The sequence below is a fragment of the Aptenodytes patagonicus genome, chromosome 1, assembly GCF_965638725.1.
Source record: "Aptenodytes patagonicus chromosome 1, bAptPat1.pri.cur, whole genome shotgun sequence".
In the NCBI taxonomy this organism is placed as follows: domain Eukaryota; kingdom Metazoa; phylum Chordata; class Aves; order Sphenisciformes; family Spheniscidae; genus Aptenodytes; species Aptenodytes patagonicus.
In genome coordinates this window covers 64,922,156-64,938,343 of record NC_134949.1, presented here as the reverse complement: position 1 = coordinate 64,938,343, position 16,188 = coordinate 64,922,156, and the positions used below count along the sequence as shown (strand labels likewise).

At 48.9% G+C, this 16,188-nt stretch overlaps 1 protein-coding gene across 3 annotated transcripts in view; it reads left to right on the top strand.

Moving 5' to 3' along the window:
- The first annotated feature begins 9,029 nt into the window (after window positions 1-9,029).
- The window catches only part of KDM7A (lysine demethylase 7A), a 71,466-nt gene continuing 64,307 nt past the window's right edge, over window positions 9,030-16,188 (top strand). For all 3 annotated transcript variants that reach the window (XM_076340049.1, XM_076340058.1, XM_076340040.1), the window contains exon 1: window positions 9,030-9,151. In XM_076340049.1, coding sequence (XP_076196164.1) covers window positions 9,033-9,151 — 119 coding nt within the window. In that variant the 5' untranslated portion in view covers window positions 9,030-9,032. The remainder of the gene's footprint in view (window positions 9,152-16,188) is intronic.

The window sequence follows — 16,188 nt, the reverse complement described above, 5'->3', positions numbered from 1 at the left end:
ATGGCGGCCGGCGAATGAGCTTTGTCTCCAGCCGCTGCCTCCCTCCGTTTCGGGGGCAGTCGCTGCCGTCCTCCCCTGCTCCTTTGTTCCCGCACTGCCTGCCAGGGGTGAGACAGGCAGGTGAGCGGCGCGCGAGGCAGGGGGCTGGCGACGTGCTGCGGCGGGTGCATATTAATAGATTTCTCCAGCCTGTCGCTGGGTGTTTGAGTTGATTCATGAGACTCCTCCGTCTTGGGGATGACGGATGCGGCTGGGAGGGAGAGCGTGGGGAGACAGCTATTGTCTGCCCGGCCTGGGGTCCTGCCGGTGCCGCTCCGGCGGCTGCCACCACTGCCCCAAGCCGCAAAAGCGCTTTGCACCTTTTCCCCGACGTCCTTCCCGCCTGGGGTGTCCGTCTGTCCAGGGCAACGTGAGGGGGGACCGGCCGACACCATGCGTGTCCCTGCGGCGTGAAGCCGCTCAGGGGAGAAAGCAGGCAGGCAGGCAGCATCCCAAATGCGCCGCCTCGAAGTGCAAAAGCAATCGCACTCCAGTCTCAACGGGCCGTGTCCAAGCAGGGCTGCTCGTGCAAGTGAAAACGCTTCCACCCGGTGCCTTGTCGGAAATCAAACATTGAAAAGCCTTTTGGTGCTTTTTTTTTTTAATGGCAGCTGTAGATTTTACACTAGACTTTATGATTGGCTATAATTTTTGAACAAAATAAATACGCAGCTGGTGGACAGATATTAGGCAGGCAGCAGTCAGCCTCTGTCTTGAAAAGGCTGATTCAGGTTCAGCATTTAATAATGCTCATATGGAAAGGGCGTGTATGGTAATACCAGGAAAGGAAAACAAACAGGACAGAGCATACTCCATCATGCTGACAAAGACCTGGATTGTACGTGCTGGGGTGCAAATAGGATTTTTTGCATATTCAGCCGACTCTGTCTTCCCTTTTCCCCATCCCCGAGCATCGGTGGTGCCTGAGCTCCTTGGGGAGCTGTTTGAGTCGGGGGGACAAATGTGTATGGGGGAGGGGGGCGAAGGAGCACGTGGAGGAAGGATGAGAGCAGAGAGGGTGCTGCTTTCGGGGGCTACAATGGAAAGGGGCTGGCTGGTGGGATAAAGCTCTGGGTGTAGGGTTTATCGGACTGAATGTAGGAAGCTACAGCTGAGCTTGTCTGACAGCTTTCCGTTTATATCCCTAACATGCAGCTCATCCCATCCTGAACTAGACATTGAACAACACATCTAAATCGTGCTCCAGAGCAAAGTAAAGGTCCCAGGTTTGATTTTTTTCTTTTTTTTTTTTTCCTTTCTTTTTCTCAGCTGTCAAGGAATAAAGCTGAACTGAGGGGGAAAGGAGCATTTATTCCCAGTGGGTAAAGAAAGGAAGGCTGAAATGAAGGATTCTCTCCAGTGATAGCAGGAGAGAATCTCTGGGGAGGAGACTCTCCCCAGGCGGCAAACCCCGCCTCTGAGTTTCCAGTAAACCTACCGGGACTACAAAGCAAACAAATCAAGAAATGTCAAGGTATATTTACTCTCCTGTTAACCTGCTGCTCCCGCTCCCTCTCTGGCTCACGTTGGTGGCACGCAAGGGTGCACCCCGACTCCGCGTCCCGGGAAGGGGGCATGGCTGCGAGCCTGGCCAGGGAGAGGTGACCGAACGAGGACCTGGCTCCCAACTCCCACTCTCCGGCCATCACAGCATGGAAAGGGGGTGCTGGAGGGGAACAGCGGTGCTCGGGGGCTGTGCCAGCCCTTTGCGCTGTCTGCTTTCAGCGAGGCAGAAAATTGGTTGTAAAGGGGAACTCGCACACACCTGTTTGCAGCTGAAGCCAGAGGAGTGTATGTTAGAGGTCACCCAGACTCAACTGCTGTCAAATATTGGCTGCAAGTGAGACAGGTTTCCTGAACGCCATGTTTTACTTGGTGACACATCCAGAACCTCTGGGAAGAGCTTTTTCAAACAAGCTTGTCCTCAAGCTTTTTGCAGGTCTCTTTTTTCTTTTTTTTTTTCTTCTTCCTTCTTATAAAGAGAATTAGGCAATCTCAGCATTTTGATGGAGTTGCCTCTTAGCCTCTTGCTTCATAGCACATGGCATTCCTGAAGAATCAAGGAAATGCTGATAAATTGGGTGTAGGAGACTTGCCTGCTGTTCCTTTCCCTGTCTAATGTTCCTCCCTGCGCTGCCCTCAGAGCGCGTCCTGCCCCTAGTCGCTCTGTTAATTTGTCTCTACTTATAACCCTCTGTACATAAAACACAACCGGGCGCTTTTCGCTCTGATTAAAATCATGCTGTGTAAAAGAAAATACAAATTAGCTCTGGCCTTTGGGTTCCTGACAAGTTTCCAGCGCCGCTTTCAGCACCACAGAGATTGTGTAACTCCCCGTCCTCCGTGCGGTGACGTCTCCCCCTCCGTCATGAGCTGGGCTGGCTGCCGCACATCCAGGTTCAGCTCTTAATACTTAAGCAGCTTTTAGCACCGAAGGAGGAAGAGAGATTGCCAGCAGCTGGGTGAAATGCAGGAACCTGCTTTTTCTTGCTGGGGGACAATGATGTGGGAAGGGGTAAAAGGAGGAGGATTTCCTGGGTAATTCCCCAAATCTCGATCTTTGTGCAAATACCTCCCGGTCTAATGTGTGCCGAGTGACTGGGGAGCCCAGGGCGGGGAGAGCTAACACTTCAGTACAGGATTAACCCTTGAAGGAAGAGTACAGTAGCATCTTATACAAACTACGGCTTAAGTTTGCCAGATCTTTTATGCAATGAAGCACGGGACGCTTTCCTGCCTCCTCCAGGGATTCAAGCCGGGTATGCTATGTTACACCATTTTGGCGTTGCTAACAGAAGGGCTGAGGCTGCAGTTACCATGTTGCGTTTGCGGCAGAAACCTTTAAGTCTCGGCGACTTCCTCCGAGGACGCTGAACCAAACAGCGTCCAGACCCGCGAGTGAACGAGTTGCAAATGACATCGCTGGTTCGAAACAGCGTGTGGGCATGACGTGGGCGAATGTTCCCTGCGCTGGGTGTTTTCTAAAGGTCCCTGAAGCATGAGGCACGACTGAATGACTTGTGTTTTCTTTAAATGACGAGTGGGTGAATCTTGAATCGTTGGGCTGCTTTTACTTTTGTTAGATGTGTGTGGGCTGACAACGTGACTCAGTATTTTCTCCGCAGATGCAAAGATCATATTGCCAATTCTGGGTATACTTTGGGCGGTTTCATGCAGCGAACTGGAACGCTATTTTAGTCCAGAGCTTTGCTTTTTGGCAGCCTTAAGCCTTTTGATGTGAAAATAAATAAATAATTTTAAGAATGAGTGCTTTTCCAAAATGTACAAAAATACACTGAAGAAATGACCAAACATGGGGAAATTACCTCTACCCCCATGTTTTCCCAACAATTTATCTGGTTATTTTCATGTTAGTCTGGAAATGTCCATTAATGTCTGGGTTTTTTTTTCCTGATTCTCCCTAGTCTTGATTGCTGCTGGGCCATCTCTTTGTCTGCTGAGTATCATCTCCAGTATTTGTTTAACCAGCCATGCCCTGCCAGGTGAGAGCCACGGTCCTCTGACTGATGGGTGTGAGTTCTCCCCCTGCTCCGAAGAGACAAATGGGCATATTTGTGTGTACATGCATGTGGTTCGGCCAGTACCCAGAAGTGACAAAAGTCCCAGAAAATGTCCCTTTCTCCCTTCTGGCAACCTCCCTGCCCTGCTCCCCCTTCTTTATCCTCCCTGCATGCCACCTACAGCGTATGGCATGTGCTTTGGGAGATGCACGAGGCCAGGCATGGGCTGTGGATGCTTTTATTGTGCAACAATGAGTGCTCTCTTCTCCCATCCCCTCTTTGCTGCTGAGCAGAGTGCTGGTAGTCATGTCCTTGATAAGAATAGGTTGCTTGCTAAGACCCTTACCTCTAATCATAGCCCAGTGTCCTAGAGCCACCGATAAACCATTTTTTTCCCCTGCTGATACCAGCCCTCAGCCCACCATGAACCTTGCTGAAGATCTGGGAATGGCTAGACAATAATAGACTTGTGGGTGAAGGATGTTGTACGGCAAAGGTTGTCTTTTGGGAGATCAGAAGGTGATGTGCTTACAGATGTATTCTGTAGAGCATGCAGGGTGAAATGAATTCCATAGACCCCGCTTTTTTGATCTCTAACGGACAGTAACTTTAACCACAGAAAAATTCCCACACTCAACCCCTAGCAATGGTCTTGGCTAATGAGACCTGTACTTAGCACCATGACCCAAACACCACTACGATCCTGACTCTATACTGGCCTGTACAACAGTGAGCCATACCTGACCAATAGCTAATTATAAGCCATATGCACAAGCATGTATTGTAGTGCTAGGGGACTGTTATCATCTTTGTATCATTCTAGTTCCTCAGTCCTAAGCTCTATTCCCTATTTCTGACATTTTCTCTGGCCCCCACTGTTCACCCATGGCAATAATTCACCCCAAACTTAAGGTTGAGTGCATTTATTGTCCCTCCAGACCTCATGGGAAGCTGCCTGATTTGCTTAGCACAACTGACTTTGCAGCCCTGTCACAGAATGACAAGAACTGGGTACCAGCTCTTACCATACCTCTGCAATCTTCACATTATTCAGGAATAACCCTAGACTTTCAGCCCTTTTTACCCCAAAGCCTGATTCCAGCCTTAACCATAAACTGTCAGCCAACACTCCCCCGAACATAACCCGAAGCCTTCTGCCTCGCTGAGTACCAGCACTCAGGCTTGCCCTGAGGAGCAAAGAAAGAGGCGGTGCTCTTTAGTCCTTGGTGTCCCGATCTCTAACCCTGACTTTGGCGTTTACAAACCTGCTGCTCTTTACATACGGGCCCACACCTCTGAGTGCCAGAGCCGTTCACCCCTGACAGCCCCAGCCCTTGTGACCATGTTTCTAAGGTCTTTGCTGGACTGCGGACACGGGGCTGGGGGCAGCCGGTGCGGCTTGCTGGGTGTGGAGGCTGGAAGTTATGTTTGTCAGAGGTTGTGCTCGACAGGCCAGGGCACGTTTTAGTGGAGTTTAGGGTGGAAAGATTTTTTGGGGGCATGGCTTGACGGGTCAGCTGGCTTGCTCCAGCTGCTGAGGGGATGGTAGGCTGGGTGCAACCTAGAGCATGGGGCAAGGGGGAGTGTGACAGTGTCTGTACATCAGTGAGAGAGCAAGGAGGCATGCTGTCACAGAGAAGCAGCAGTGCGTCAGGGATGATTATAAGAGCCTGAGAATGGCTGTTGCATTTCAGTGACCCCGTTCCTTTCTTTAAACAAGCCTCATTGCTCCTGCCTGCTTACTTCTCACTGCCTTTCCACTGGCTCTTTGTCACCATCCCCACCCCTTGCCCTCCTGCCTCTGGATCTCCAGAGCTACTTGCTCCTCTAGAGCTGGTTCTTCAGCCCTCCCCAGCCCCGTGGCACTGCTGCCTCGCCTGCTTTTGGCAGTCAGATCTCATCTAGGGGCCAAGCATATGAATCCTACGTTGCTTATTACAAGGCGCTCTGCACCCCACATTGCACATTGGCACGTCTTGCTGGTTGGGAGCCGAGGGTGGAGAGTGCTATGGCCCCAGGTCTCTTCAGGTGTCGATGTGTTGCTGTGAATAATGAATGTGCTTCTGAAGTTTTCGGGGGATTGGGTTCTAAACTGGCTTCATTTGTTTGTTTACATTCAAGGTTGGTATTGCAGTTTTTGTTTCTAAACTGCATTTAATAAGACTGTCATATAAAAGCTCTCAAGTTTCTGGGAAGAATACTTATTAAAAGTGGTTTTGTAATTCTCTTACAGTGTGTGGTCTTTGGCTTTTCTGAACTTTTGCTGTGTTACATTCAAGTATAGTTTAGCATAGTTCAAAAGAAAGCTTGGAAAGAGAAAAGCTGACAGAGAGCAGATCAGTCTGAGAATGAGATGGAGCTGGCTTACGCTTCTGTTTTCTTTACAACAGATGAAGTAGGTATTCCCCAGCTGCTTAAGGAGTGCCCACAGCAGACTGAATCACTAACACACCTTGTTCTGAAATAAATCACAACAGCAAAAGGATGTTGTTTGTGGCAGTAGAGAAAGCGCTTATTAAACGGCGAGCTTTGCTTTGCATGCTTAAGGTCGCAACTTCTTTCTTTTCTAAAAAAACCCAAGTTTGTTGCAGTAATCAAGGCTGGGGAAGGGAAGGTCCCCATGGAGCGCTGAGACCGACCTGCTTCCTCATTCTTTGCACTCTCATCGTTGGGCAACTTTCTTCTATGTCAGCTGAAAATTTCCTCATCCAATCCAGTAACACTGGGCTCACCCCGAACAAAACAAGGTCTCCTCCCCACCTAACGCGCGTTAGGCAGCCTCACCCCCATCTCTTACGGGAACACCCAACGGTGTGCTTTACCAAGGTAATTAAGGGTTTTGCCATTTGCAGACACCTCCTGAAATCCAACATCTGTGTATTTTTATGGCCACTTTGGATAAAGCTACCACTGCAGCTGGTAACTGCGACTTCAAGATAAAACTCAGCACGTGACAACCTAAGAAACAGCAAACTAAGGAGCAAGAAATTGTTCCTTTTCAGGCTCCAGCGTGGCTACATATACTGACACTCTGTTGCACAAACACAGAATAACAACTTTAACGTCAACAGTTGTCTCTTAGTAGTTGTTGTATTACCTGTAATTGTTTCTGCAAGAGCTTGCAGGCCCTACCATCAATATGCATCTTCCTGGGTGTGCTTTTGAATCAGATTAGTAAAGGAAAACAATATTTTTCATGAGAAAGCCTCTTGGTATGTATTATTTCCAGAAACCCTGAAATCATCATTTGTTACCTTACTGGTGGTTTTTACCCCTATTAAGCTTAACATCAGCTTTTTAGAGGACTGAGGTGTCCATGGCCACATTCTGAGTTGCTGAAATACTGGGATGAGTTGGAAAACAAGAGAGTACCAAAACACCCACTAACAACACCCTGCAGGTCAGAACCGCAAGCACTTTCTAAATAGGTCAGGGTTTGGTCTGAGGATCTGGTATTTCATGAAGACGTCCTTTACATTTCCTGTATTTCTTTATTTCATTCTCCATTCAGTCACATAGCCTGCATGCTGGATTTATTTGTTTTACATTTCTTTGCTGTCTAATTTGCTGCCAAATCATCATCTCCAGCAGTCTTATATAAATGTTAACATTAGCTAGCTTCACAATAACAGCCTGGAAAGGAAACATTTACTTCTGCGCTTCCCCCTGCCAAACAAATGTAGAGTGTATGGTTTTTTTGTGGCTCCTGGTGGTTAAGGGCATGTGATGTAAAATTATAATGCTGTATGCACGGTTAGTCTATTACAGTTATGATCACCGTAACATGCACTTCAACGTATTTATTGTTTCACTTTTAAATTGGTATATTCAGCGTGGAGGACGTGACTCCCCATTCCCTTATACAACATAATCTCCATAGGTCCTCGAGGTTCTGCCTGCCAGCAGGAAAAAAAACCCCACACCTCAATTTTAAACTCTACTTTTTTGTCCTTGATGACATATAATGAATGCATCAGTGTTACTTGTGTGTCCTGAAAGAAAGGGTGATGACATGGAACAGTGATGCAAACATACGCAGAGAGCTTGACAAGAAATAAACCGATTGCAAACCCCAGCTCAACAGCACGAAAACACTGGCCCATCTAGACTTCATAAAATCAGATGTGCCTCTGCCCTCAGATCTCTCCAGGAAAAAGTGCCACTGCGTGTTCACTGTAGCTCCGTATGGCATCCAGTTTGTGCACTGGTGAGTTGGGAAAGACCTTCTTCAAAAAGCAGAGTAAACAAATGCTATTTCATTGACTTTCTGTGGCGCTTGGTTGCATGTTCGGCTACTTTTGTTGAATCCACATAAGAATCAAGTTAAAACCAAAGAAGATGACCTCCTCGGGCAGGCCCCTGCGGGTCCCGCGGTCAGAAGTAAGCGGGACCCGGCTGTTCCCACCAGCTGCCAAGCTCAGGACGGAGCTGGCAGCCCAGGCCCCGGCGGGGCAGGAGGCGGCAGCACAGGCGCTCCCACGGCACCCGCGCCGACCAAACTCCGGTGGTTCCCCAGCGGTGCCAACCGCAGAGGCATCGCTGGCAGACCTCAGTGCTGGCCTTCCCCCCCCCGGCCCGGCAGGCCGAGCCCTCCCGCTCCCCGGCAGCGGCCTCTCACCAAGGCTGGTGCCGCCTGCGGGAGGCCCCTGCTCAGGAGAGACCAGGGCGAACCAACCGCCGCCGCACGCGGCCCCGCGGGAGAGAGGCCGAGCCGCGCACCTGCCCCACGCCGGGCCGGTGGACAGCCCCGTCCCACAGGCGCCGCTGCCCGTGCCCCCAGCGCCCGGGGGCGGCCGCGGCCCGACAACAAAGTCCAGCCTTCGGGCGCCTTCGGCCCTGCTCGGCCGCTTCCGCCGCCGCCGCGGTTACATAAGGGGGAGCCGGCGCGCGCCGCGGCCCGCCTCCTCTCTGCCCGTGTCCTCGCGGCACCCTGCCCCTCCCCCCCCCCCCCGCGTGACACTGCCCGGGGGAGGGGGAGGGGGAGGGGGAGGGCAGGGCCAGCGCGTGCCTCCCCGCGCCCCGCCTCCCGTGGGGAGGGGCGGGCGGCGGCACGTGCGCTCCCCTCCCCGCGCCCAATGGGAGCCCGCTCCCCCCGCGCACGCTCAGTTCCAGCCGCTCGGCGAGACGGGCCGGGCCGGGCCGGGCCGGGCCGGGCCGGGGGTGGGGGTGGGGTGCGGTGCGGGCGTTCTGCGGGGCGCAGGCGCGGCGGGGACGGTCGCCGTGCGGGGAGGGCGGGGGGGGGGGCGGTCCCCCCCTCCTCCTCCCGCCTCCGCGGGGGCCGGGTGACGCACGTGCGCGCGCCCCCGCGCGCTGTTGTTCGCTCGCTCCCGCGCCGCCTGCCCGTGCCTGCCTGCCGGCGGCGAGGCGCGCGCGGCGTGTGGGGCTGGCACGCGCGCTGTTGTTATTGGTGCCGCCGGCCGCGGCGGAGGGAGGGGGAGCGGGCGGGCGCCTCAGTCAGTGAGTTCTTTAAAGATGGCCGGAGCGGCGGCAGCGGCCGCCGCGACCCCCGTGTACTGCGTGTGCCGGGAGCCCTACGACGTGAGCCGCTTCATGATCGAGTGCGACATCTGCAAGGACTGGTTCCACGGCAGGTAGGCGCCGGGAGCCGCGCGGGGCCGGGCGGCGCGCGGGGGGGGGGGGGGAATCGCCGGGTCGGCCGGCCACCGGGCACAGGCGGTGGCAGTCGCACACAACCCTTCCCCCCGCCCGGTAACGGCCGGGGGGACAATGGCTGCGCGGCGGCGGCATGGGGGGGAACGGGCTCCTGTCCGCTCCGGCTCCCCCCCGCGGCGGTGGTCAGCGGCCGGTGCCGGCGAGGGCTGCCGTCCCCGGGCACATGGGTCCTCGCTTGCGAGGGGGCGGCCGGGCCGGGCCGGGCGAGGCGGCCGGCCCGGGGGAGGCCGGTTATGAAAGAGCAACAGATGCGGGGCTCCCGGGCCGGCGGGGCCGGCGCCACCCTAAAGTTGAGCCGGCTCTGGGGAGGCGTCGTGACCCCCCCTCGCCCCGCTCCCCCGGGGGGTCTCTCCCGGGACAGGGCGGTCTCTTCGCGGAGGAGTGCGGAGGGGGCACCGCGCCGGGTGCCGGGGCTCAGCCGGGGCCCGGGCTCCTGGCTCGCCGTGCGTTTTGTTTGGGGTGGGCGGCTGGCGGGGGGCGGAGGAGGGGCGCCCCGCTCCGCTCGCCGCTTTGACGTTTCCAGCCCGGTCCCGAGCGGCCGCCGCCGACTCGCGTGCGTTTTGCGAGCCGAGCGTGTGAATAATAAAGGCCCGGCGGCAGCCTCCCGGCTGCGAGCAGGAGGAGGAGGAGGAGGTGGAGGTGGCGGTGGGGATTCACGGGCAGTTAAACAAAGGAGCAAGTTGGGGGCCCGCGGCTTAAGCGGCTCGGCCGGGCTGGGGCTGCGGGGCTCCGAGTTGCCGCCCCCATTATGTGGGGAGCCCCGGCGCCGGCGTGCGGGCCGGGGAGCTGGCGGCGGTGTAGGAAGTGCCTTGTGATTGACAGCAGGACATTTAAATACCCCCCGTGTAACAAAAACAGGCTCCCGGCGAGACGGCCGCCTCGCCCTCTGCCGGCGCGGGGCGGCAGAGCCCAGCCGGGCCGAGCGGAGCCGAGCCGGCCGCCGCCAGGGCCCCGCGTCCGGCGGCCCCCGGGCCCCGAAGTTGCCCGGAAAGCCGTGACCGCACCGGGGCTTTGCGCCTCGCCGGCGCAGCCGTCCGCTGAACAAAGCGGTGCGCCGGGGAGGGCTTCCCGTCGGGGAGAGGTGTCGTGCGGCAGCGCGCCGGCGGTCCGGCCGCGCTCCTGGGCTTGCCTTTCATCTCCTGCGCCCAGCGCTTGCAGCAGAGAAAACGATGGTTGTGTGGGGTTGTTTTTGTTGTGGTTGTTTGGGTTTTTTTTCCTTTATTTATTTTTTCTTTATTCCCCTCAATGGCAAAAGAAAAATGCTGGCCAGAAGTAGGTTGTGTATCTAGGTGTTACTTAACAGTAATTATTACACATGGGTGTTTTCTTGCCACGTTTTAGGATGAAAGGAAGGCTTTCAGTGTTTCAGATGTTGGCTTGTACATATGTGGAGTTAATTTGTTCTTTGTACGTGGGTTTCCCTCGACTCAAACCATAGTATAATAGAAACTATGAAAAGGGCTTTGTAAACTGGCAAAGCAGAATTGTTGTACCCTTAAAAACAACCCCTCGCTAATATTTTAACTAGGCTACTACTACTCTTGCCAGTACTGTTGTTTGAAGCTAGACGCACAACAGCTTTTTTGGATTACAGTAGCTTAATACAAGTTTGTCAAAACTTGGTCACTGCTTGTAGTAAAGGTGCAGACATCATCTGAAGGTCTTTGTACGGTTACAGGTTCTCTCTCTTGCAGGTTTTTTTCTGCATTTGTGTGTTGTTCTTTCAGTCTGTCTTGGCAGTTGCTCAGCTTCCATGCAGGCTTAACTTAAAGGCCAGTCTTGTGCACTAGTATTGCTAGGGTACAAGTGATCTAACTTCTGAAATTGTTAGGAGGAGGAAAGTATTGAGTGTCTGATACAAAGTTGGGACAGACCACTCTGTAGCTTTCTCAAATCTTGATCTGCATAAAGATCCACAGTGGTTCCTGTGCTTGAGCTCTGTCATGTAATTGGTAGAAAAACTGTGCTAGCACTGAACTGCTTTGATAGTCTGAAACCCTAAGTGTGGAAAGTAAGCAAGCCAGTAGGAGCTGGCAACAGCCATGTCGCTCCGGGATTTAGTTGCATGCTCACCCAGTCTCGTGACTAAGGGACAGGATCGTGGGAGACCGTTGTCCTCTCCCAGCTGTGGTCTGCTCTGGGAGCGCCTTTCCCCTTGGTCTAAGAGTATCTGAAGACTGTTACGTAGCTTGTGAAAGAAAATATGCACTCTCAAATCTTAAAGTTTTTGGTGAACTTCTTGGTTTCATGCTTTCTTGATTTTTTTTTTTTTTTTTTTTCTTTCTTCCCCCCCAGCCTGTGGAATGGGGTTGATGTGACTTCATGTTAAGAAACTACATATAAACCCCATGCTTAAGGCTGTGGTGCACTAGCCTGATAGGTAGCACGTATTGTTGGATTACGGACTCTTTGCTGCCTTCCTATGTATAGTCAAGAGAGTGCCTTAGCAATACGCTGGAGGCAGTACAAAGTCTGTTCTGACAGATTGGCACTAGTCCCTTTGAATTTTATGTCATATTTTTTCTAGGTGTTCTTGCACTATCAGTCTTCCAATGACTGTACTTTGGCTTACTATCAATATATTATCAATATATTGATATTATCAAATATGCATTTTATTGCTTCTGGCAAATATTTATGTAAAAGCGAATATTTTGATATGCCTTACACGGTTACGAACCTACATTCTGGGTTTTAGTTGCTCTACGAGTGGGCCTAACATCCGGCCACAGTCTTGTCTAATTACCTCTTGCTGAACAAAAGAGCGTAACGTGTGTGTCTGTGTGGTGTTCTAGGCTTCATCGCTTTCTTGAATGGCTCTCAGGAGTGGAGAGACTGAGAAGTGACAAACTGTCAAATCTTTCAGATGGGCAAATCCATTTATATTTTAGACAATTTTTGTATTTTCCCAGTCTTTTTATCTTCTTTAAATGAAAACGTCACATTAAGCTGCTTCCCCCTTTCTGGCTTGTCTAGGATATACTCCAGCTAGAATGCAGCAGAAAAACTCCTTTATGCCGCTCTAAGTGTTTGACATTTTCTTGAATCTGTTCAGTACCTCTTGACACCTATTTAAGTTCTTGGCTTCATCTTCAAATGATATGTATCATAGCGTGGTAGTTCTTGTTCTGTCTCTGTCTCCCTTCGTTTTTTGATGCTCTACCTCAGTTACTAGGTTAACTACATACTGCTGTCTTTTCTCGCTTGCGTTTTTTACTGTGATACATGTAACCTTATGCACAGAATATATTTTTTTTTTTTTTTTAGCCGATCTTGCAGTCAGCTCTGTTCTTGGAATATGTTTGTGGAGTTTGCAGAAATCCTATTGTCAGCTTTGAAATTTTTGTCCTTTTTTCTGTCCGTGATACCTGTACTTGACTAGATTTATTTGAATTGCATAGATGTCACTTATTCTTGTAGACTAGATTTCAGAGAGGTTGGAACAAACTTAAGTTTAGGCATATAATTCAGTTTTTGTCTGCACAGCACCATGTTGTCTGTAATGCTTCAGGAGTAAATGATTGTAGAGTTAGCTTTTTAAGGCTGTTTGCTTTGTAAAGCTGCACTGGTACTGTACGGGCTGTAAAGGAGCATGGAGAAGTCAGTCAGGCAAACTGAGAAGTAAAAATGCAGGTGCCCCTATGAAGTTTGCTGTGTAGCACTTTTCCAAGTTTGTCAACAAAGTTACAGTGAACTTCTAGCACGGCTCAATGACAAATGGGGTAAGAAGTTATCAAATGTGTGACTGTCAATTACAGTAACGGTCTCTGCCTTTTAAAATGCCTGTAACCTTTTTAATGTATTTTTTACATTTTAAAAAATTTTTATTTTTTTTAAACAAAGGAAATGTTTTATTCTTCAAAGCCAGAGCAGTGGGGAATAGGAAGGGAAAGCATCCTTTTTTGTTCAAAATTAGTAATTTTTCCTAAAATTTCATAATGGTGTCAACTTTGGTGTCTGCTCCTCAAGGATAAGAAAACAGCCCATCCAGCTTTGCTCAGCTTGCATCTTTGGCATTTTGTGTAGATGAAACTTAAATTTAGAAGCCATAAATCCTTTTTCTTTTATAATCTTTTATGTTTACAGAAATCAGCATTTCATTTGAGCAGGTTAGAGGGCAATAAAGGAGATAGAGCACTAATCTGTATGTAGTGTATGTATGTATGTACTTCTGTTGCAAAGCAAAATCAAATTGATTAAATTTATACGGAATTGTTTTTAAATTGATAGCTCTTGCTCTCAGGATTAATTCTGTATTCTGTGTAGCCTTCTTGAAAGAATTAACTTTTTTTTTTTCCCCCTTTCCTAGGGCAGTTCATTGATGGTATATAGAACCTTGCCTTTAAGTGCTTGATGTTTTTTACAGCTTTGTCATTATTAAAAAACATTTAATAACATCATTTGAAAAGAAAGGTGATTCGTGTACCTTTTGAGGATGATTATTTAAATTGCAGATGCCTTGAGGCTTTTTTCTCAAATGGAAAAAAAACTTCAGTGCCAAAATCACATCTGAGCTAAGTTCATGTAGGACATAGTTTTTCTGATACTGTAAAGATTTGAGCATGTCTTCATTTGGTCTCTGAAGAAACATAAAGTTTCTCAACCACTCCTTAATCTGATCTCAGTTTCAAAATGAAGGTTCCCTCTTGCAGCTGTTAGGTTACGTGGTACAGGTCCCTCTTAATGCACTGGTTTGTACTCTGAAGGCAGGCTTTCTCCTTAAGAAAAGAAAGAAATGTACATGCTATAGTGACTACTTTTCCTGAATTGGTTCTTTGTTTTGGAGCTTTATACATGAGGTTCTGCATGATGGGCTTCGCCAACTCTGTGCTGCTGAAAGAGGCTGTCCCACTCCTGGCTGCAGGCTGCTATAATTTCTCTTTTGCTGGTTCAGTGCTTGTCTGATTGTTTGGTAAGTCAGCTCTGCTCAGAAAACTGACAAAACCCATTCTTTTGCTGGGTTAGTTTTTTGTTGGGTTACTGAGCTGAACAGGCTCATCAAGGGCTAGGATGAGTCCCAGGCTGTTGCAAAACCCTAGTGAGGACTCTGTTGCTGGAGGAGATGATAGCGGGTGGGAAAAGACAGGGGAGTTGCCCGTTTTTCTTCCTCACTGCCCACTTTGGGATCAATGGCTCACCCAGTTTCATGGAACCTTGTTTTTGTGTCTCAGTCACCATACGTGATTCTGCTTTGAATCTGATGGCCTCAGCCCAGACCCGTCTGCTCGTCTAGTGGGGTCCATAGCAAAGCAAGGCATTTCCAGTGCAGCTGCAGCATTGCAACCCCAGAGCATCATCTGTCTGCAGAGGCAGGCAAAGCTCCTGCATCTGTCTTAAAGGGACTTAGAGGACAAGGTATGGTGATGCTCATGTCAAGAAACGTGGAGACTGCAAAGAGAGACTTCTACAAATGCCTTCTGGTGCAGACCTTCTGTTTACAGAAAATTAAGGCCTTGTAATTATAAACGTTCAGGGGCCTGAACTGAATCAACAAATCATTGTCTGGTCACTAGAGCTTTGGTCTGGCACCAGAGGCTCTTGAGCTGACTTTCTGGCTTTTATGATGTATAAGCCTTAAATTCTTCCTGTAGAAACTGGGTGTGTGTTAGGGAAGTGTTTTAGACCTCAAGGGAAAGTTAATGTATTTGTTAACCTTACTTTTCTTTGGTTTAGCCTTGTTTCCTCAGAGATAAGATGGAAGCCTCAGCTTAAGTCCAATGAGCTGTGCGTCTTCTGCCAAAGAATTAAGTGACTTCAAGTGACTTCAGCTCTTCTAACAATACAAAAGCTGAAACAGTTTTGGTTAAACTGAGAAGAAACTAATAATAATAAGGATGCCAGACTAGCACTTGTGTAATGGGATGTCTGTTTCCAATCCTTTTATATTCTTCATTTGAGCAAGCCATTTTTTCCCTCTCGGTTCCCATCTGTGAAGTGGGAAGACTTATTAATATATATTAAAGTAGATGTGTTCTACCATAATAAGCATTGTAGAGTAGTAAGTATTCAAAGTTCCTCAGTTTTTGAAACTGTGTAATAACATGTAGTATTATATGTACAAGTTTTTTTTCTTTACAGTTTTCTTGAAAAACTGGCTTTATTTGAAGTATGTATACTTTGAAAGTTAACACTTCTTTTCTTTAGAGCTGTAATTTGGTAATTTTTTTTTGTTTGATGTGCTGGAATAAAACATAGTAGACGTTTTAGAATATGCGTTCCAACGTAATAACTAGGACAAGAAAAAAAAAGTACTGTCCAATAAAGATCTGTAAGAGAACTGAGGGGTACATAATTCAGCTTTTTTAATTAGAATTGCCACAAGATTCTAGTGAGTTTCTAAACAATTGTAAAATTCTAATAGTTCTAATTTCTAAAGTACAAATCAATTATTGCCTATTCAATGTTACTTAAAAGATAGAGGTTCAGAATTAGTGATTTAAACACTATCTTTAATTTTTTACAATGTTATAGTTGATCGATATCAATATTTTTGGTATAATTGTTTTTTCTTCAGCCATTCTTGACCGTGCAAATGAAGGCACTGTAAGTCTTTATGTGTAATTTCACTGGGTAATAATGAGTTTTTTATTAGCTAGTTAATTTATGATGATTTTATATTAAAAAATGTCTTTTGTTGATGCTTACATAGCACTTCAGTATCTTCCTTTCCTTTTGTTATATTGAATACATGCTTGATTTGGCTGAAGAATTAAAATGTTTTCAGAAGGCTCTGTTTTGTGACTTCTATATCTACAAACTACAGAGGTAAGAGAAGTCTGGGTAGGGGGCTGCTGCTTGGTATGCTTAATTTCTGTATATATCTGCTAGGTGCTACAGTGCAGAGCATGAAATATTCTTTTTTTTTTTTTTTAAACTGATCTTGATCTGTTTATAATGCTGAATTCTCTTATGGCAACACAATGCCAATAAAATGGATTAGGCCTTACAGTAGAGT